Source organism: Acomys minous (assembly GCF_964271855.1).
Source record: "Acomys minous genome assembly, chromosome: 2".
Taxonomy (NCBI): Eukaryota; Metazoa; Chordata; class Mammalia; order Rodentia; family Muridae; genus Acomys; species Acomys minous.
In genome coordinates, this window is record NC_140484.1 from 86,695,901 (window position 1) to 86,712,642 (window position 16,742).

General features: G+C 51.9%; 1 protein-coding gene across 1 annotated transcript in view; it reads left to right on the top strand.

Annotated features, from left to right (window-relative positions):
- OTOG (otogelin) overlaps positions 1–16,742 on the top strand; it is a 70,154-nt gene that overhangs the window by 17,157 nt on the left and 36,255 nt on the right. Inside the window, exons 16-26 of the mRNA XM_084773335.1 lie at positions 2,138–2,270; positions 3,208–3,385; positions 4,548–4,672; positions 5,577–5,789; positions 6,996–7,191; positions 8,718–8,792; positions 8,955–8,998; positions 10,501–10,654; positions 12,530–12,637; positions 14,344–14,482; positions 16,538–16,672. Coding sequence (XP_084629461.1) covers positions 2,138–2,270; positions 3,208–3,385; positions 4,548–4,672; positions 5,577–5,789; positions 6,996–7,191; positions 8,718–8,792; positions 8,955–8,998; positions 10,501–10,654; positions 12,530–12,637; positions 14,344–14,482; positions 16,538–16,672 — 1,500 coding nt within the window. The remainder of the gene's footprint in view (positions 1–2,137; positions 2,271–3,207; positions 3,386–4,547; positions 4,673–5,576; positions 5,790–6,995; positions 7,192–8,717; positions 8,793–8,954; positions 8,999–10,500; positions 10,655–12,529; positions 12,638–14,343; positions 14,483–16,537; positions 16,673–16,742) is intronic.

Genomic DNA, 16,742 nt, shown 5'->3' on the forward strand with positions numbered 1-16,742 from the left:
TAAATGCGCCAGGCAGTGGTAGCACACGCCTTTAATCCCAGCACTTGGGAGGCAGAGGCAGGTGGATTGCTGTGAGTTCGAGGCCAGCCTGGTCTACATAAGTGAGTCCAGGACAGTCAAGGCTACACAGAGAAACCCTGTCTCAAAAAACAAACAAACAACAACAACAACAAAATGTAATAAACGCTAATGTAAGATGTTAACAACAGAAACAGGTGAGCGAAGGGGGCAGGCGAGCACAATCCGTGCCGTGGTGGATTAGAGGCGGAACAAGTATGAATGCGTGTTTAGTTGACTGTGTAAGTTTAGATATATTTCTATGTTTGCATGTAGATGTGATATATAGAAATGCTGGTAGACATACATGTGCCCACTGGCTATGCAGATATATACAAGGGTTGTGTGTGTGTGTGTGTATATATATATATATATATATATATATATATATATATATATATATATATATATATATATTTATATATATGTATATATAAATAATTTTTTTTCTATCAACTCAGAGGGCCAAAAAGAAATGGTACCCTAATGCCAACTTATATGTCTAGCACTATGGATTTCTAAGTCCATCCTTCAATAATAAGAATTAGGATGGGCTGGTGAGATGGCTCAGATGTTAAGAACACACTGTCTGTTCTTCCAAAGGTCCTGAGTTCAATTCCCAGCAACCACATGGTGGCTCACAACCATCTATAAGGAGCTCTGCTGCCCTCTTTTGGCCTGCAGCCACACATGCAAGCAGAATACTGTACAAATAATAAATAAACAACTCTTTTTTTTTTTTTTTAAAGAGAAAACCAGTTTTTTTTTAAAAAGGGAATTAGGAGAGTCTGGCAGTATTCTTAGAGGACTGGGACAGGAAATGCATAGGAAAACATGGCAAGGACAGTACACAGCTCCCACACACCCCTCCCCATACCATGCAGCTGTAACTCAAATGTCCCTTTTTGTGCCTCAGTTTTCTGACCTGCAAAATGGTGCTGTTGCTCATAGTAGTTGCTTCGATGCTGTACTTGAGCAGAGTGCCGTGAGGCCGAGTGACGGAGAGTTAGGCACCTCCTGGATGCCGGCACTGACGTAAGCTGTTAGGAGAAGAACGTGGCGGTTTCACGGCTGTCAGGATTATTCTTCACTACCGTCCTGTTCCCTGGGACAACCTTTCCCACCTCTGCAGACCCTTTGTGTGCTTTGCTAGCGCCCTATCCCTGCTCACCACAGCGCGTTTATATAGTCAGCCCACTTTGTGCTTACCTATTCACTGTCTGTGTCCCCCCACACATTTGTAATGCTGAGTATGAGACTGTCCTCTGCCTTGCTCAGCACTTGTCTCGTGTGGTGGAGTCTGCACATGGCAAATGCTCAGGAAATCTCCAAATGACTGAGATGCAGATGTCTTCCTATGGCAGGGCGGTACAAGTGAGCATGTTATGTACTGTCCATGCTGAAGGTGGAGGAGAACCCGGAGCCTGGGGACTGTTTACTGCTCCCCACCCTGGTGGCCTTCTGTGGTGGTTGAATGGAACCCTGACCTTATCTATATAAGCCAAGCAAGGTTGTACCATTGAGCCACACAGCCCTGACCCCCTTACATTTTTTCTTTTTAATTTTGAGACAATGTCTCTTGCACAGTGACTTGAGCTGGCCTCAGACTTGCTATGTATCTCTGAAAGGCTTTGAACTTGTTACTCTCCTGTGTTAGCTTCCCGAGTGGACTTGGCTTCCTGCTTGCCTTTCGGTTGGGTACAGGATATGACGCGTGAGCAGATCTGGAAAAGGGATGGACTTAAAGCTCCAGGTTACAGTTGTGTGAGGGAGCCACGGTTTCCGAGGCTAGACCGAGCTGTGTGGGAGCCGCCTCTGTTCTGTGTCTTCGGACGACTGAGAGTTAATCGTCATGTCCATTTTCCAGCTCTGCAGCCAGCCCTGGCCACTCTGGCCTGACGATCTCCCAGATGACAGCATTTTGTTTGACAATCCTTAATGCCCTGCGGGGCTCTGCGTCTCACTCCGAGGAGCCTACTTCTCAAGTTGGGCTGGCTCCTTGTCACGGAGGGTTCTGTTTGGGCCACCAGAAGACAGCACCAACTAATCCTGCCTGCTGGCCCGTCTTCTTCTTCTCCAGAACCAGGATGGAGCCTGTGTCCAGTCGGTGTCTGTGATTCTGCACCAGGACCCTCGGAGGCAGGTGACCCTGACCCAGGCAGGCGATGTCCTTCTGTTTGACCAGTACAAGATCACCCCACCCTACTCAGATGGTATGGCCCCAGATGGTCACGAGGGCTTAGTTGAGAGCTGATAGTTCAGGAACCTTTCCCCAGCTCCTCTACCCAAGCGATCTGCTACACAGGCGCCCCCTCACATGTATCAGGTTAGCGGACATTGGATTCGGGGAGAGTGGACTCCTGAGATGTGTGCCTCTGTCCATATTCCAACACGATAGTGTGACGGTTCCTTCTGACACTTGGCCATTCGCGGCCCTGTTTCCTCCCTCTGGACTCAATATTCACTCTCTGTTCTGATTCCTTAATTCAAACGCGAGCTGCAGGCAGCCCAGAGAAAGCATGTTTAGCAGAAAAGGCAAAGCTACTAGGAAGTATGATCCAGCAACAGAAAGGATCGGGGAAGAGAGTGTCGGACCCGAGAGACGGAAAGAGAAGTGCAGCCCACGGGGATCGGGAGGGGCAGGGCGGCGGTGAGGGTAAAAAGGCCATGCATGTCATGGAGGCTGTGGAGCTCAGATGACTAATGGGAATGGGAGGGAGGGAGATGAGGAATTCAAAGTTATCCTTGTCTACATGGCAAGTTCAAAGTAACCCAGCTACCTGAGACCCTGCGTCAAAACCCGAAAGACGTAAAATGTGTGACCGTTGAATCTAATCCACTGTGATTGTATGATTGTGCAAAAAGGGGTCATTACAGAGTTCTTCTTGTGTTAGAGCAAGAAACTACACCCCACCCCTCACCTCACCCAGGGAGAGCAGGGTTGTTATTGGGGGACCCACAATGATGTGCCACTTCTCAGTTGAGTTTGCCTGGTAGGTTATGCCAGGGTTTGGCAAGGCAATCCCAAGGCAGGGTTTTCTGCAGGGTGAAGCCAGGGCCGTGTGCAGATGTGGGAGTGGGCCGGAAGGGTGGTGGCAGGGCGCTGGCCTGTACTAACAACATTGCTTGCGTTTCCCATCCTTTGGCCAGACGCGTTTGAGATCCGGAGGCTGTCCTCCGTGTTCCTGAGGGTGAGGACCAACGTGGGCGTGCGGGTCCTCTATGACCGGGAAGGGTTGCGGCTCTACCTGCAAGTGGACCAGCGATGGGTGGAGGACACTGTGGGCCTCTGTGGCACCTTCAACGGCAACACACAGGATGACTTCTTGTATGTGTCCCTGCCCCTTAGGGCCAGGCATCTATGGACACTACCAGACACACACACCACTACTTGTTTATTTTTCCACATTTAAAGGGAACTATAATCCTTTAACATGATAGTCACAGTTCTCTGTGTGTAAAAAGATCACGTGGGGAGTTTGCTTAAACACTGACTCCTGCGTCCCCACTCTTTAAGAATCTCGCACAAGTCTCATTTTCTGTGAGTACTCCCGTGATCCCAGCCTCTGAGGTAGATGGATTGTACCGTGAGAAATGCTGCCTCATGGTGAGGTCTTGACGTTCAAAGCCTCAGGTTGGGTTCAATTAGTCTCACATGCTTACTTGTTTTGATCAACTGCAAACACCTTTAAGTGATGATAAGCTCCCACAAGCTAAAGACACCAGCCTTCTCCCTGTCTGTCCCGGTAGCCCACTGTAACTGTTTCCTACGTGGTACTTCTCCTCTTCCTCCTCCTCCTCCTCCTCTTCCTCTTCTTCCTCCTCTTCCTCTTCCTCCTCTTCCTTTTCTTTGTCCTCCTCCTCCTCCTCTTCCTCTTCTTCCTCCTCTTCCTCCTCTTCCTCCTCCTCCTCCTCCCTCTTTTGGTTTTATGAGACAGGGTCTCTCTGTGTAGCCTTGGCTGTCCTGGACTCACTTTGTAGACCAGGCTGGCCTCGAACTCACAGAGATCCATCTGCCTCTGCCTCCCCGAGTTCTGGGATTATAGGCGTCCGGCTCTGGTATTCTTTCTAAGAGTCCTATTGTTCTTTCTTACATGAAGAGCTGGGGATAGGTGCTAAAAACGTACAGTCCTATGCCCATTGTGATTCTATTGAGTTTTGTTAAATGTGATTGTGTGTGTGCAGATCTTTAATTGTGTGTGTTTGCATGTGGCTATGCAGAATAGCTTGACAATTGGTGTGTCTGGCACTTACTTGTGCAGTGTGTGCATATGCATGTGTATGCTTATCTCTGTGTGTTGGTGTGTGCAAGGGCTCTATGCAGCATCAGGTGTGCTCACCTGAGAGAAGCTCAGAGTGCCTCGTCATGCCTACGCTGTGACCATGTGTTTAGATGTAAGCAAATGGCGGCTGCTTGTGTGGATAGATGCTCTGTGCATCCCTATGTCCCCATGGACAAGTGTGCAACTGTAGTTTTGTCATGGCCACAGGTCTCCAGTGGGTGTGCCTGAGAGCACCCCACAACTGTTTGGCAATTCTTGGAAAACCCTGTCTGCCTGCTCCCCGCTGCTCCCTGGCTCCTTGCTGGACCCCTGTGATGTGCATCTGCAAGCTGGTGAGAAGTCGGGTACTGGGGAGTCTTGGGGAGTCGGGTAGAGGTGGGATTGATGAGTTGGATAGTGGGGAGTCTTGGGGAGTCGGGTAGAGGTGGGACTGATTTGAGAGAGGTGAGATGGCAACTCGAAGGGAGGGTACTGGTCAAATTCATAGGAGTGACAGGAGGGAAGCCACGAGGAGGGGACCTCAGTACTGGATATGCATCCCAAGACAAAGGCCAGGTCCTCAGAAGTGTCCCGCCAGACCCCCTCCATGCCGGGCCTCCTGTTCTGTCTCCTCTGCCCACTGCCCTGCACTGTACCCCAACCATGCAGTTCTTCTGACACTTGGGTCCTCCCTCCTCCTCCGGGGCCTCTGCACTCAGGCGGCTTTCCCTCCCCAGCCACACACTTACCTCAGGATGCAATGCACCTCGGCCCTGTTTTCAAAGTTCTGCTCAAACATCACCTTCTCACCGAGGCCTTTCCAGCTGCTTGCCTTGCCTGCCCCTCCTCACACCGCCAACCTTTCCCTAGCTTTCTCAGTGCCCTAGGTTCATGCTTTTCTACCCCACTAGTAAAACTGATAACTGACTGCCTCTTCTAACCAGCTTGGCTACCTGAGGGTCTGGAATTCGGTCAGCAATGTTCATTTCTGTGTCTCTTTTAGCAGATAGCTAGCTCCCTGCCAGGCATGAGATAGACTTACATGACATCTGCTCATATTCCTGTTGTACGCATGTGCAACATGTACATATGTGCTATATATAGTCATAGAAGCACACATACACACACGAATGAACACATGTACACACACACACACACACACACACACACACACCCCTACAGACCCTGAGGGGAGGCTGAGTCTTGGGACAGCAGGCAGCCAGATCCCTGCTCATGGGCTGTATCTTCTCATCACAGCCTCCTATGCCCTGCAGTCCTGCAGTGTGCTCACGGGGGAGCTCTTTGCACCCTGCTCCACGTATCTGAGCCCAATACCCTACTTCGAGCAATGCCGTAGGGATGCCTGCCGCTGCGGGCAGCCCTGCCTGTGTGCCACGCTGGCCCACTACGCACGCCTGTGCCGGCGCCATGGGCTTCCGGTTGACTTCCGTGCCCATCTGCCAGCCTGCGGTGAGTGCCCCATCTCTGTACATCCATGGGAGCCATGTTCCAGACGCAGGTGTCCCCTCCCCTCTCAATGCTTTTACACAGTGTCCTGCCTCCTCCAGCCTGACTGCCATTCACCGGCTACTCCTCTTCTGCCAACAAGGTCCTTAGGTCCAACACTTGGGACATACTGCTCAGAATGGCTTTTCTTAGCCATGCCTCAGTCCACATCCAAGTCCTGCCTGTCAGGCCAAGTTCAAGTTGGCCCACTCGTCACTTTCTCTTCTGCCATCTCCATGGGCAGAGCCACTTCCTCAGTGCAGAAGAATGGGCGCTCTGAAGACCACTGGCTCTGAGGCCGGTTTGAGGTCCCTGCAGTTGAATTGTGTGACCCTCCTCCATTGCCCCGTGGGTCTTAGTCCTCCCTGCCCTAAGCCCCACAGAGCCTGACTCCCTGCAGGCTATTACAAAGATGGAGAGAAAAAGCAATTGTGCTGGGAGCCAGTAGCTCTGAGTTCTACTCCAGCTGGGCAGGTAATGTGCTGTGTGACCCCTCACAAAACACTGTTAGTCTCTGAATTAGTTCCTCCAAAGGTGTTCAGACAGAACCCGTGGTTCCCAACTCCAGTTACACATAGAGACACAAGGAACTTGAAAACAACATCACTCCTGGTTGTGGGTCCCAGACATCTGGACTGTTCAGAACCCAGTGTTAACTGGCTTTGAGGAGCAGCCAGGGATGGAAAAACAGCCGATCCTGGCAATTTTCAGTGGATTTGTTGCCCTTGGTGCTGTGTGAGGCTCCTGGGGAGTGAGGAGATGGCAGGCCTGAGCCCTGGACAAAAAAAATCTAAAGAAGCTGCTGGGGAGAGAGAGTGTATATGATCATCACAGTGGGGGGTGCACACTTGTGCGTGTTCCCACACCTGCGAGGAACACGTGTCTGTGTGCACGTGATGGGCTGGGCGCTGGGCTCCTGGGGTCTTGACCTCCACTCCTCTCCTGGACTATGGTCTAACAGCAGGGCCTGCTTTTCTGGGCCGAGTGGAATGGAGGCTATTTTGACATTTTGGTACCGTGAGGCACACATCTTTGACCGTGAGCTGCTGTGTGAGCAGGGTCTGAGCAAACATCTTACCTTCTCGGAGTGTTTCTTGTCAAGATGCTGAGCCCACCTCACACAGCTGTGGGAAGAAGAGAGCTCAAGCTCGGTTTTCTCTCTCCCTACAGCTCTGACCTGTGAGGCCACCAAGGAGTACAGCCCTTGTGTGGCTCAGTGTGCACAGACATGCCGGGACCTGGCCAGCCCTGATGTCTGTGGGGCTAACGGTGGCGGTGGCAACTTCAGCAGGGACGAGTGTGTGGAGGGTTGCACCTGTCCCCCGGACACATTTCTAGACACACGAGCTGACCTCTGTGTCCCCAGGTGAGTGGCCAGCCTGGCTTGTGGGAGACGTGGGGAGTGAGGCTAGGGTCTGCTCTGGACTCTGGGCTGAGCCTCTCCTACCCACCCCTCCCCAACCCCCCCCCCCCCCCCAGCCTCCCTCACCCTCATCCAGGCCTTGTTGTAAGATGCAAGCAGCTCTCTCTTCCGGACCTATTGGGAGGCCTCTCTCTCCTTCCTGTAAAACAGACTGAACCAGAGCCATGGTGGGGGGTGGGGGGGGGCAGAGGGCTGGGAGGAGGCACTCGCTCTCTGCTGCTCTCCTCTCCCACAAATATCTGTGTGCATCTCAGCATGCCCCGGATGTTTCTAGCCTCTGAGAATTGAATAGTGGACAGAATAGAGTCTAGTTTTCCAAGTCCACAACCCAAGGTGGCAAGGCAGACACACCCCAAACAGACACTTAGGAGACTTGGGGTAGCAAGAAGATCGGGAAAGCCACACAGATGGTCCTGCGCTGTCACACACAGGTGAGGAGGCCCTTAGCAGAAGTGGCCTTCTGAGCAGCCCTGAGGTGAGGGAAGGCAGGGAGGGAGTCTGAGGTGAGAACTGGCCTGGAGCCCCAGCTGGAGGCAGCTGGCTCAGTAGGGGCTGGAGGTAGCGTGTGAAGAATGGTAGATGGTGACCCCACAGGAACTGGCAAGATTCCTGGGGTCTAGGCCTCAGTTTTTCTGTCTGTGAAATGGTCTATAAATTTGTTGGAGGTTTATCAGTAGTGAGGGAAAGGAGTCGCACACACCCCAATTAGGTGGCAAATGGGAGTCACTCAGAGGCTTGTCACACTGCGGAGCCCTCCTTTAGATAAGCCGTGTGCCCACTAACACCCGTAATAGAAGCCTCCGCAAACTACACAGGAAAGACAGGGAAGCAACTGTGGAGCATCGTGAAAGATGAGCCCAGGATCTCCCCGGCTCCCCCCCCCCCCACTGGCCTGTGCTGCTCTAAGACCAGCGGTGTTGGGATGAGTTGTGGGAATTGTGTGATAAGGACATACAGCCAGCAAGCTCAGATGAGTCCAGGGACCAAAGACAGAGTGACATCCTTACACCCCAGGATCCCAGTGAAGAATCCAGGAGACAGTGCCTGGGAGGGCCTAGCCCGAGTCTTCAGCCAAGTGTCAAAAGTGGCCAGCCAGGGCACGCGCTGAGTCTGACTGGTTCTGATGCCACCCCAGAACAGTGTTTATCCAAACATGGATGGAGACTGGGGGGTGGAGCTCTGAACTGGCCACCTCTGTGGTCTGTGCTCTGAGTTAGGTTGTATTTGACAGGGGTTGGGGTGGGGGCTGGATCCCCATAGGCAGTGCTTACAGAAGCCAAAAATATGGCCTACAACCTGAGTCCTGCGCCTGGTGGGCTTTCTGGTTCTCTGGAGGGTTTGTCACATCCCAGGGATCGCTGCCACCTCTCTCCACATCCTCTGACACGCAGCTGCCTGGGGGTGGCCTTTCCCTGGATGCCTTCATCCCCCTCTCCTGAGTCTGCACTATACTTTCTTGGTTTCTGTAGGAACCAGTGCTCTTGCCACTTCCAAGGCATGGACTATCCCCCTGGGGACAGCGACATCCCTTCCCTGGGACACTGGTAAGCTTCCTGGGTATCAATTGCTGCAGGAGATATAGTGTCCAGCCTCTCACCCTGTGTGTGGCATGGTGGTGGGGAGCCAGGGTAGTAAGTGGGGATGTCTGTCTGGAGCCTCAAGGGCAGTAGGAGGTTCCCAAATGATAACTCCCCAACTCTCTGCAGCCACTGCAAAGATGGAGTCATGAGCTGTGACAGCCGAGCTCCAGGTAAGCAGGGCTGAAACAGAGGTGGGGGGGTTGGGGGGAGGGGGACTTTGGGGTGGAGGGGACTCCAGCTGGTAGGAAGTGGCTGTGGAGAAGGGAGTGGAGAACTGGGGTGCTGGTCAGGATGGGGCAAACCTACTCTAGCTTACCCTGCCTCGGGCATTAGTGTTCATGCACTCTTGGCAAAGGTTCCAGTTTAGGGAGTGGTGCCCTGGGCCCCCTCCCCCCATCCTGGCCTCAACCTACTAGAGAGCACTTGGGGGATCTGGGAAGTTGCTGGTCCTGGGCTTTCCTGCTCTGGGCCGCCAAGTGTGTTTGAGACTGGTTCTGTCCAGCTCAGGAGTGGGCAAGAGCTTGCAGAGAGGGAAGGGCTGCCTGGACTTTTGAGCTTCTCCATAGCACAGAGATAGGTCAGGAGTGGGACAGGGGTGAGCAACCTGTGAGGTAGAGGGTTGGAGAATTCTCAGAGGCCTCCGGCAGAGGCTGAGAACAGGACAGGGGTTGGGATGGAGGAGAGCGAGAGGAAGCATACGGCTGATGGTGAAGAGGAGGCCTAGAGGCTGGATCAGCTGTGTTCAAATCCTGACCTGCACCGGGCAGCTGTGCAACCCTGGGGGACACGCCTCGTCTCTCTGAACCTTCATCTTCTCTCTCTCTTTTTTAAAAAAGATTTATTTATTAATGCATGTACATATTAATGCATGCCAGAAGAGGGCATCAGATCTCATTATAGATGGTTGTGAGCCACCATGTAGTTGCTGGGAATTGAACTCAGGACCTCTGGAAGAGCAGACAATGCTCTTAACCTCTGAGCCATCTCCTTCATCTTCTCTTTCATGGGCAATCTTGAATCTTCCTTCCAACCCCCATCTCCTGTACTGTCCCAGGAGCATCTTTTCTCTGGTCTCCTCTGCCTTTGGATTTCTATCCCTTTGGGATCTGGTTCTTTCTTTCTCTCCTCTAGTCTGTTCTGGCCAGGGGTCTTAACTGACTTTTATTGGATTTCCTAAAACAATCACTCACACACAGAGTGACCTTGCGTGGCGGACTTCGCTGACGATAGGGAGCCGTTATATCAGAAAAACAGATACAATAGGGAACTGGCTCTTCCTGTTCAAAATCTCCGGCCACTGTTCTAGGCTGCTCGGCTGTCCATCTCTGGGTCCCTCTCCTGGTCACTCTGTGTCCCTTCCTTTCAGCTCCTGCTGCCTTTAGACAGCAGAATAGCTCTTCGTTCTCTCATGTCAGAGAGGAGATGCATAGTTCTTGCAATAGGAAGTAAGACAAGTTTTTGGGGAGTGCACGGTGCAGCTGCCCGGCACAGAGGTCTTGTTTGATAATGGTGGCTGGCCTGCACTGTGACTGTACCTACCTACCTCGTCCATGTGATGTGAGAACCCACACATGCCAAGAATCTGTCTGGCTCTTCCAGGCACCCACCACACAGCACCAGCCCAGGCCAGAAGCTGCAGAACTTACCTTCTCCCCCCATTCCTTTCTTCTAGCCGCCGCCTGTCCAGCAGGCCAGGTCTTCGTGAACTGCAGCGCACCGCACCTAGACCCTGAGCTCAGCAGGGAGAGGACGTGTGAGCAGCACCTGTTGAATCTGAGCGTAGCGGCTCGTGGTCCCTGCCTGTCGGGCTGTGCCTGTCCCAAGGGGTATGGTTCCACGCTGCTAGAAGCTTTCCGGCCTAAAGGGTGGCAGAGCCAGGGACTTTGGGTGGGTAGGGGCAGGCAGGGATGGCCTCACACAGCCTGGGATGGAGGAGGCAGCATGGCTGTGATGCCTGAGGGGAGCCTGGGAAGGAGCTCAGCCTGGAACGGAGCCTGTCACGTTCTGCTTCCTGTGAGCCATGGGGCCTTAGATGAGGAAGATGCTTGCTCCTCTAACACTCAGGGTTTCATCTGTAAAATGGGAGTCTGAGTGCTTGTCACCATAATTGGCAGATCAAACAAGGCATCAAAGTGGAAGCACCAAGACAGGTGTCTGATGCACCCCAAATGCCCAAGGCACCCAATGATTGAAGACCATGCACAAGAAGACTTGTGCCAGCTTTCAGTCTACTTCCTTGATCAGAGTGGGGTGTTGTTCCCCTGGAATAATCCACCCAGCAGCAGCCTCCTTCCTGGGTCCTCCAGATGCTGCATGGATGCTGTGGGGAGCTACAGGAGCTGAGCTTGTGGGTGCTCTCTGTACACAGGGACCAGTGCTCAGCTCTGCCAGTGTCTTCAGGGCTGAGTCAAAAGGGGTCCTGGGAGCTGCTCCATGCCATGGCTTGGCAGTGCCCATGAAGGGTTGTGCCCTCTGTCTGCATTGAGATTAGTGGTCACTTAGGAGCTCTGGGTCTGGCCTTGACAACCAAAGGGAATGAGGTGAGGGTCAGAGCTTCTGGGGTGGGCAGGGCAGCATTGCCCATTGGAGCTTCACTGTGTGTGTGTGTGTGTGTGTGTGTGTGTGTGTGTGTGTGTGTGTGTGTAAGACACTGATGCTACCTCTGTCAGTCTCAAAAAGAAAAGAGAACCAGTGTCATCCCACAGACGAGAAAAAGTCCAGGGTCAGAGGGAGGGAAATAGTCTGCTGAAGAACCACACTTAGACCAAGTCTCCTTCATTGCAAACTCCGCTCCTTGCCCAGAGCAGCAGGGCGCACAGTGTGGAATATGTGCCTGCCCCTTCTCCGGCCAGGGCATTTGCTTACATAGGCGCCTTGCCTCACCTTCAGCCACCCAGGCCTCAGACCTCGAAGCGTGTCACTGGAGGCCGCTCGGAATACTGTCCTGAATGCACAAGCCTGCCTCTCAGTCTGAGGTCAGGAGTGGCTCAGTCTCTGCAGTCAGGAGCCAGGAGCCTTTCACTCTCCAGAATGTAACCACACAGAGATTCTGGGAGAGAGGCCTGGGCCGGGTCCTGGCTCTGGGTTTGGGTCTGAATAGGATTCTTTGAGGGTGTATAGAACACCCCATGGGGAGTCCACCTGTGTTTCCAGGGGGCTCACAAAAGTGGAATTATGACCAGGGAGGCAGTTCTGCCATCCTGAAAAGTCCTCTTGATGAGAGAGGGCTCCCAAAGATACTCCAGCCCCATTACCAACTCCTCTCCAGGACCCGCTGAGCCTACAGCCGCTTCTGCATTCCCTGGTCACCACGTCTCTCCAAATCTATCTCAGAATCTTCAGAGCTGGGCATTGCTCCAAAGGCCCCGTGGCCACTACCGCGGGTGGGGACGCCCGGGTCTATCCTGGTTGGCTTTCTGTGGCAGTGATAAATCATCCTGACCAAAAGCAACCTGTGAGAGGAAAGAGTTTATGTGGACTGTACTTCCGGGTCACAGTGCATCACTGAGAACTCAAATGGGTACTGAAGCAGAAATCACGGAGGGATGCAGCTAACTGGCTTTGTCTCCGACTCATGTAGAGCAAGCATTCTTATGGAGCCCGGGCCTAGGGATGGTGCCACCCATGGTGGGCTGGGCCTTCCTACATCATAGCAGATCTAGGAATGCTCTTTTGGTCACTCACTTGCTGTGTCCCTCCAGCCTGCTCAGACACGGGGATGCATGCTTCCCACCGGAGGAGTGTCCATGCACCTGGAAGGGGAAGGAATATTTTCCTGGGGACCAGGTAGTATCTTCCTGCCACACCTGGTAAGTCCCCCAAGCCGGCCTCATTTTTTTTTTTTTTTGCTGGAAAGGATATGATTTTCTCTTCGTCATGTCTATATTCATAGTGACGATTGTATAGGGTTTGTATATATACACACAAGTGCAAGTATGTGAAATAATATTTAGAATATTTGTGACCATTTACGTGAATGATCAGACATGTCTATGAACATACACACTTGCATGCTTATAATCACAACAATGTGTTTGTGTATTTAGATGAGCATATATAGAGATATATAGATATGAATAAATGCAAGTGAACATACACAAAAAGGTGCAGGTGCCATAGGGATGAGTAAATTCGTTAATATATCAGCTAGGAATTTACATATGCATATTGGTGCCTTTCTATATATTTACATGCATATGCACCTATTTAGGAAATATACATGCAAAATGAGTGACTGTGCATTAAATATATGTATATTTGTATTCACATGAATGAATATGGATGTGAATATGCGATGTGTTGTTTTGCCTATGAATACAGAAATGCCCATATTCAAGATGAGCGTGTATGTGGGTGTATTTCCACACTCCTCATTCAGTAACACCAACACACATAAATAGAAGTGTGCACCTGGGCTGGATTGGTTTCAGTGGAGACAGGCTGGGGCCCAGGAGCCTATCAGAGACTCTCAGAGGTCATCCAAGCCATGACAGATGGCTCCCAGTCCCTGCCTTACGCATGGTGGGAAATGTTCACTTCCTCAGCCCAGAGGAGGGCATGACATCTTCCACGACACCAGTATGGTCACGCTCCATACTCTGCCAAGATGCAGAGCCCAGTGCAGGTGTGCTCCCGTGCAGGCGCAGGCAAAGGCTTTGTTAAAAGCATGGCTCATGACTGGCGGCCAGAGCTGATTGGTTAAGTTACTGAATTTATTAGGCTTGCATGTGTCAGCGTGAGGTCTTCAAATCTTTTGCTTGAGCCTTTTAAATTACACTTCTAATCTGGTTGCCTCTTCGCCTTTCAACTGCTGTGATTCTGTACTGAACCCTGTCCTCTTTTCTCTAAGTTACTACAGTCACCTCACTGGTGGCCTTTCCGTCCCCTCTGCCCAGTAGGAGCCACCCCTAGCTCAGTCCTCCAGAGATTTCCTCTCTCATTCCTAGGCAGGAGCCATACGCTCCCATGGCCTTCTTGAGCCTGTACCACGCCGCCCTCCACCACCCTCCAAACCTCTCCTACCCTCTTACCCTTGGGCTGTCCATCTCGGCTGTTACCACCGGAGTGTTCTTCAAGGTCACTGTAGATCTTCTTCCCACAATGCTTTTCTTCCAAGTGTCCATATAACTGCCTCAGCTCCTGGACGTCTCTGATGACCCTGTTTCAATCTGTGACACACTCCTCAGCACACCCTTTTCCCTCCATGCCCCACCCCCGCCACATCACTGCCCTCCTGCTAAAACAGGCAGGGCACATATAAGATCCACTAAGCCAGAGGGTTTTTCTTCTGTTTTGTTGACTGACGTTTCTCAAATTCTTGCAAGAGTGCCTGAGATGTGTTCATCACAAACGGTCTGATGAATGAATGAATGCTGGAGGTTGCTACGTTCACTGAACCCCTTCTTTTAGGGGCACACCACGTGCATTCAGCAGGCAAAGGCTTTGTTAAAAAGCATTGCAGCATGGGGCTAAGTGTGTCCTGTGAGCTGTCTCTGTGTGTGTGTGTGTGTTTCAGTGTGTGCCAGCGGGGCTCTTTCCAGTGTACCCTGCACCCCTGTGCCTCCACCTGCACCGCCTACGGGGACCGACACTACCGTACATTCGACGGGCTTCCGTTTGACTTTGTAGGGGCGTGCAAAGTGCACCTGGTCAAGGTGAGTCCCTGGGTGTGTTTACCCAGCTGGCTCCGTGGGTATCCGGACTAACCAGGGACCGAGACCTGTCAGATGTGTGGGTGAGCTGGACTCCAGGCTGATGCGTGCATCGTTGGATGCATGGGTTGGGAGATCTAAGCCCTGAAGTTCAGCTTTCAGAGGAGTCAGTCAGGGCGAGGGAAACCCTACTTCCTGTCCACACACCATTACAGCCTTGCCCCACTAGTCCTGTTTTGTTTTGTTTTCCTATTGTGAAGGAAAGAGTCCACGCCTTTTAAGCTTTGGTCTACTGACCGTCTTTGTGGGTTCTCTCACTTCCATTTCACTGCTGTGGACAGAGTGGGAGCGTTGTCTCCATGGGACAGATGTGACACCATGGGCCTGGGGAACTTAGGGAGCTTACTTGAGGTGACACAGCTAGGTAGCCACAGAACCAGGACATACGACTAGAAAAATGGTCGCCTGCAGGAGTCATGCATTAAGGTTCTTTGTTCACATAGAGGAAAAGGGATGGTAATGTGGGTGACACAAGAGTCCTCCAGAGGAAGAGTGGGTACCAGCAGGGTGGGGGGCAGGACCAGATATTCATGGGGACACTGATTTCCTTAGGCCCATCTATCTCATCATGTGAATATCGTATGAGTAAACTGTAATGACAGAGTATAACATGCATTTGTTTGTTTGTTTATTATTGAATTTCCTGGTCAGGGCTTGCACATGTTGGGCAAAGCAGGACCTTCCACAGGGTCTTTTCTATGGACAAGCGTTGTGCTGGAGTTTTTCACCTAAGTCCAGTCACTCCACAAGATGCATAGTATTGAACCTGTGCCATTTGATTTTAGTTGGTTGTTTGTCTATTTATTTTTGAGATGAAGGGCTTGCCGAGTTGCCCAAAATGAATTCAAACTCTCAGGTTTGAGTGACCACCACCACTGCCTCTTGGGCAGAGGGACTAGAGACATGAGCCATGGTGCCCAAGCTCTCTCCCTGCCCTTCACACACACACACACACACACACACACACACACACACACACACACACACACACAGAGTTTTGTTTTCTGCCTGTTTGAGAAAGGGTTTCAGTGTGTAGCCCTGGCTGTAGACCAGGCTGGCCTTGAACTCACACCGATCTACCTGCCTCTGCCAAACAATTGCTGGCATGTGCCACCACTCCCGGCTTGGCTATGTTACTATTGATGCTGGTTGGAACACGCTACACAGAGAGTACCGCATTACATGGGCATGGGTGAGCTCCGGCTTGGTCTCAGGACTTCAATGCTGCAGCAAAGACCTGTGTGGCTTTCTGTGCAGTGGAATCTCTGCATAAATGTGATGTAAACCTAAAATGCGATTCAACTCTGGCGAGCCTCCAGCATAGAACGCTTCCACCACATGCAAGACAGTGTCCCCTCTGCACCCCTCTTCCATCAAGTTCACTCACCCATTCATCCCTCAAGCCCTTTGGGGATAGCCACCATCTGCTAAACACTGCACGAGGTGGCCAGAAAATGACACTGAACTTCAGAGAAGTAGAGTAAGCTGCCCAAAGCCACAGAGCAGATGAGAAGTGTCTTCAGGGATGGGGAGGCTGCTCAGACAATCAGCGCAGGGGCCTGAGATCATGCCCAGATGCCACATAAAAGCAGGGCTGAGCTTGTAGTCTAAGAGCCGGGGAGCCAAAGCCAAGCCTATCTCTGGGGCTCCCTGGCCCAACCCGGTCAACTTTGTGAGTTCCAGGCCAGTGAAAGATCTTGTTTCATTATCAAGGTGAAAAGAGTCCAACAATGACACCCAAGGTTGTCACTTGGCTTCCACATTGTGTGAGCATACATATCTGTGCACAGCTGCACATGTTAACACACACACATGCACACTCAAATGCGCGCGCGCGCACACACACACACACACACACACACACACACACACACACACACTCACTCAAGGAAGAAATGGATAGAAAAAAGCCCCTCAGAGTCCACATCCCTTCTCCTCAGTGCTACTCACAAGATGTCTCCTCTCCCTGGTTGTACTGGCTTCTTCTCTCCTCCCCAGAGTACCTCAGAGCTCAGCTTCTCTGTCATGGTGGAAGATGTGAACTGCTACAGCTCCGGCGTCGTCTGCAGGAAGTCCATCTCCATCGGGGTTGGCAGCTCACTCATCATCTTTGATGACGACTCAGGGGACCCTGTAAGGACCTGCCCTGGGGAAGGCTGTGTAGACAGTGTGCAGATCGGTGGTGACGGGGCTGGAGAGGGTT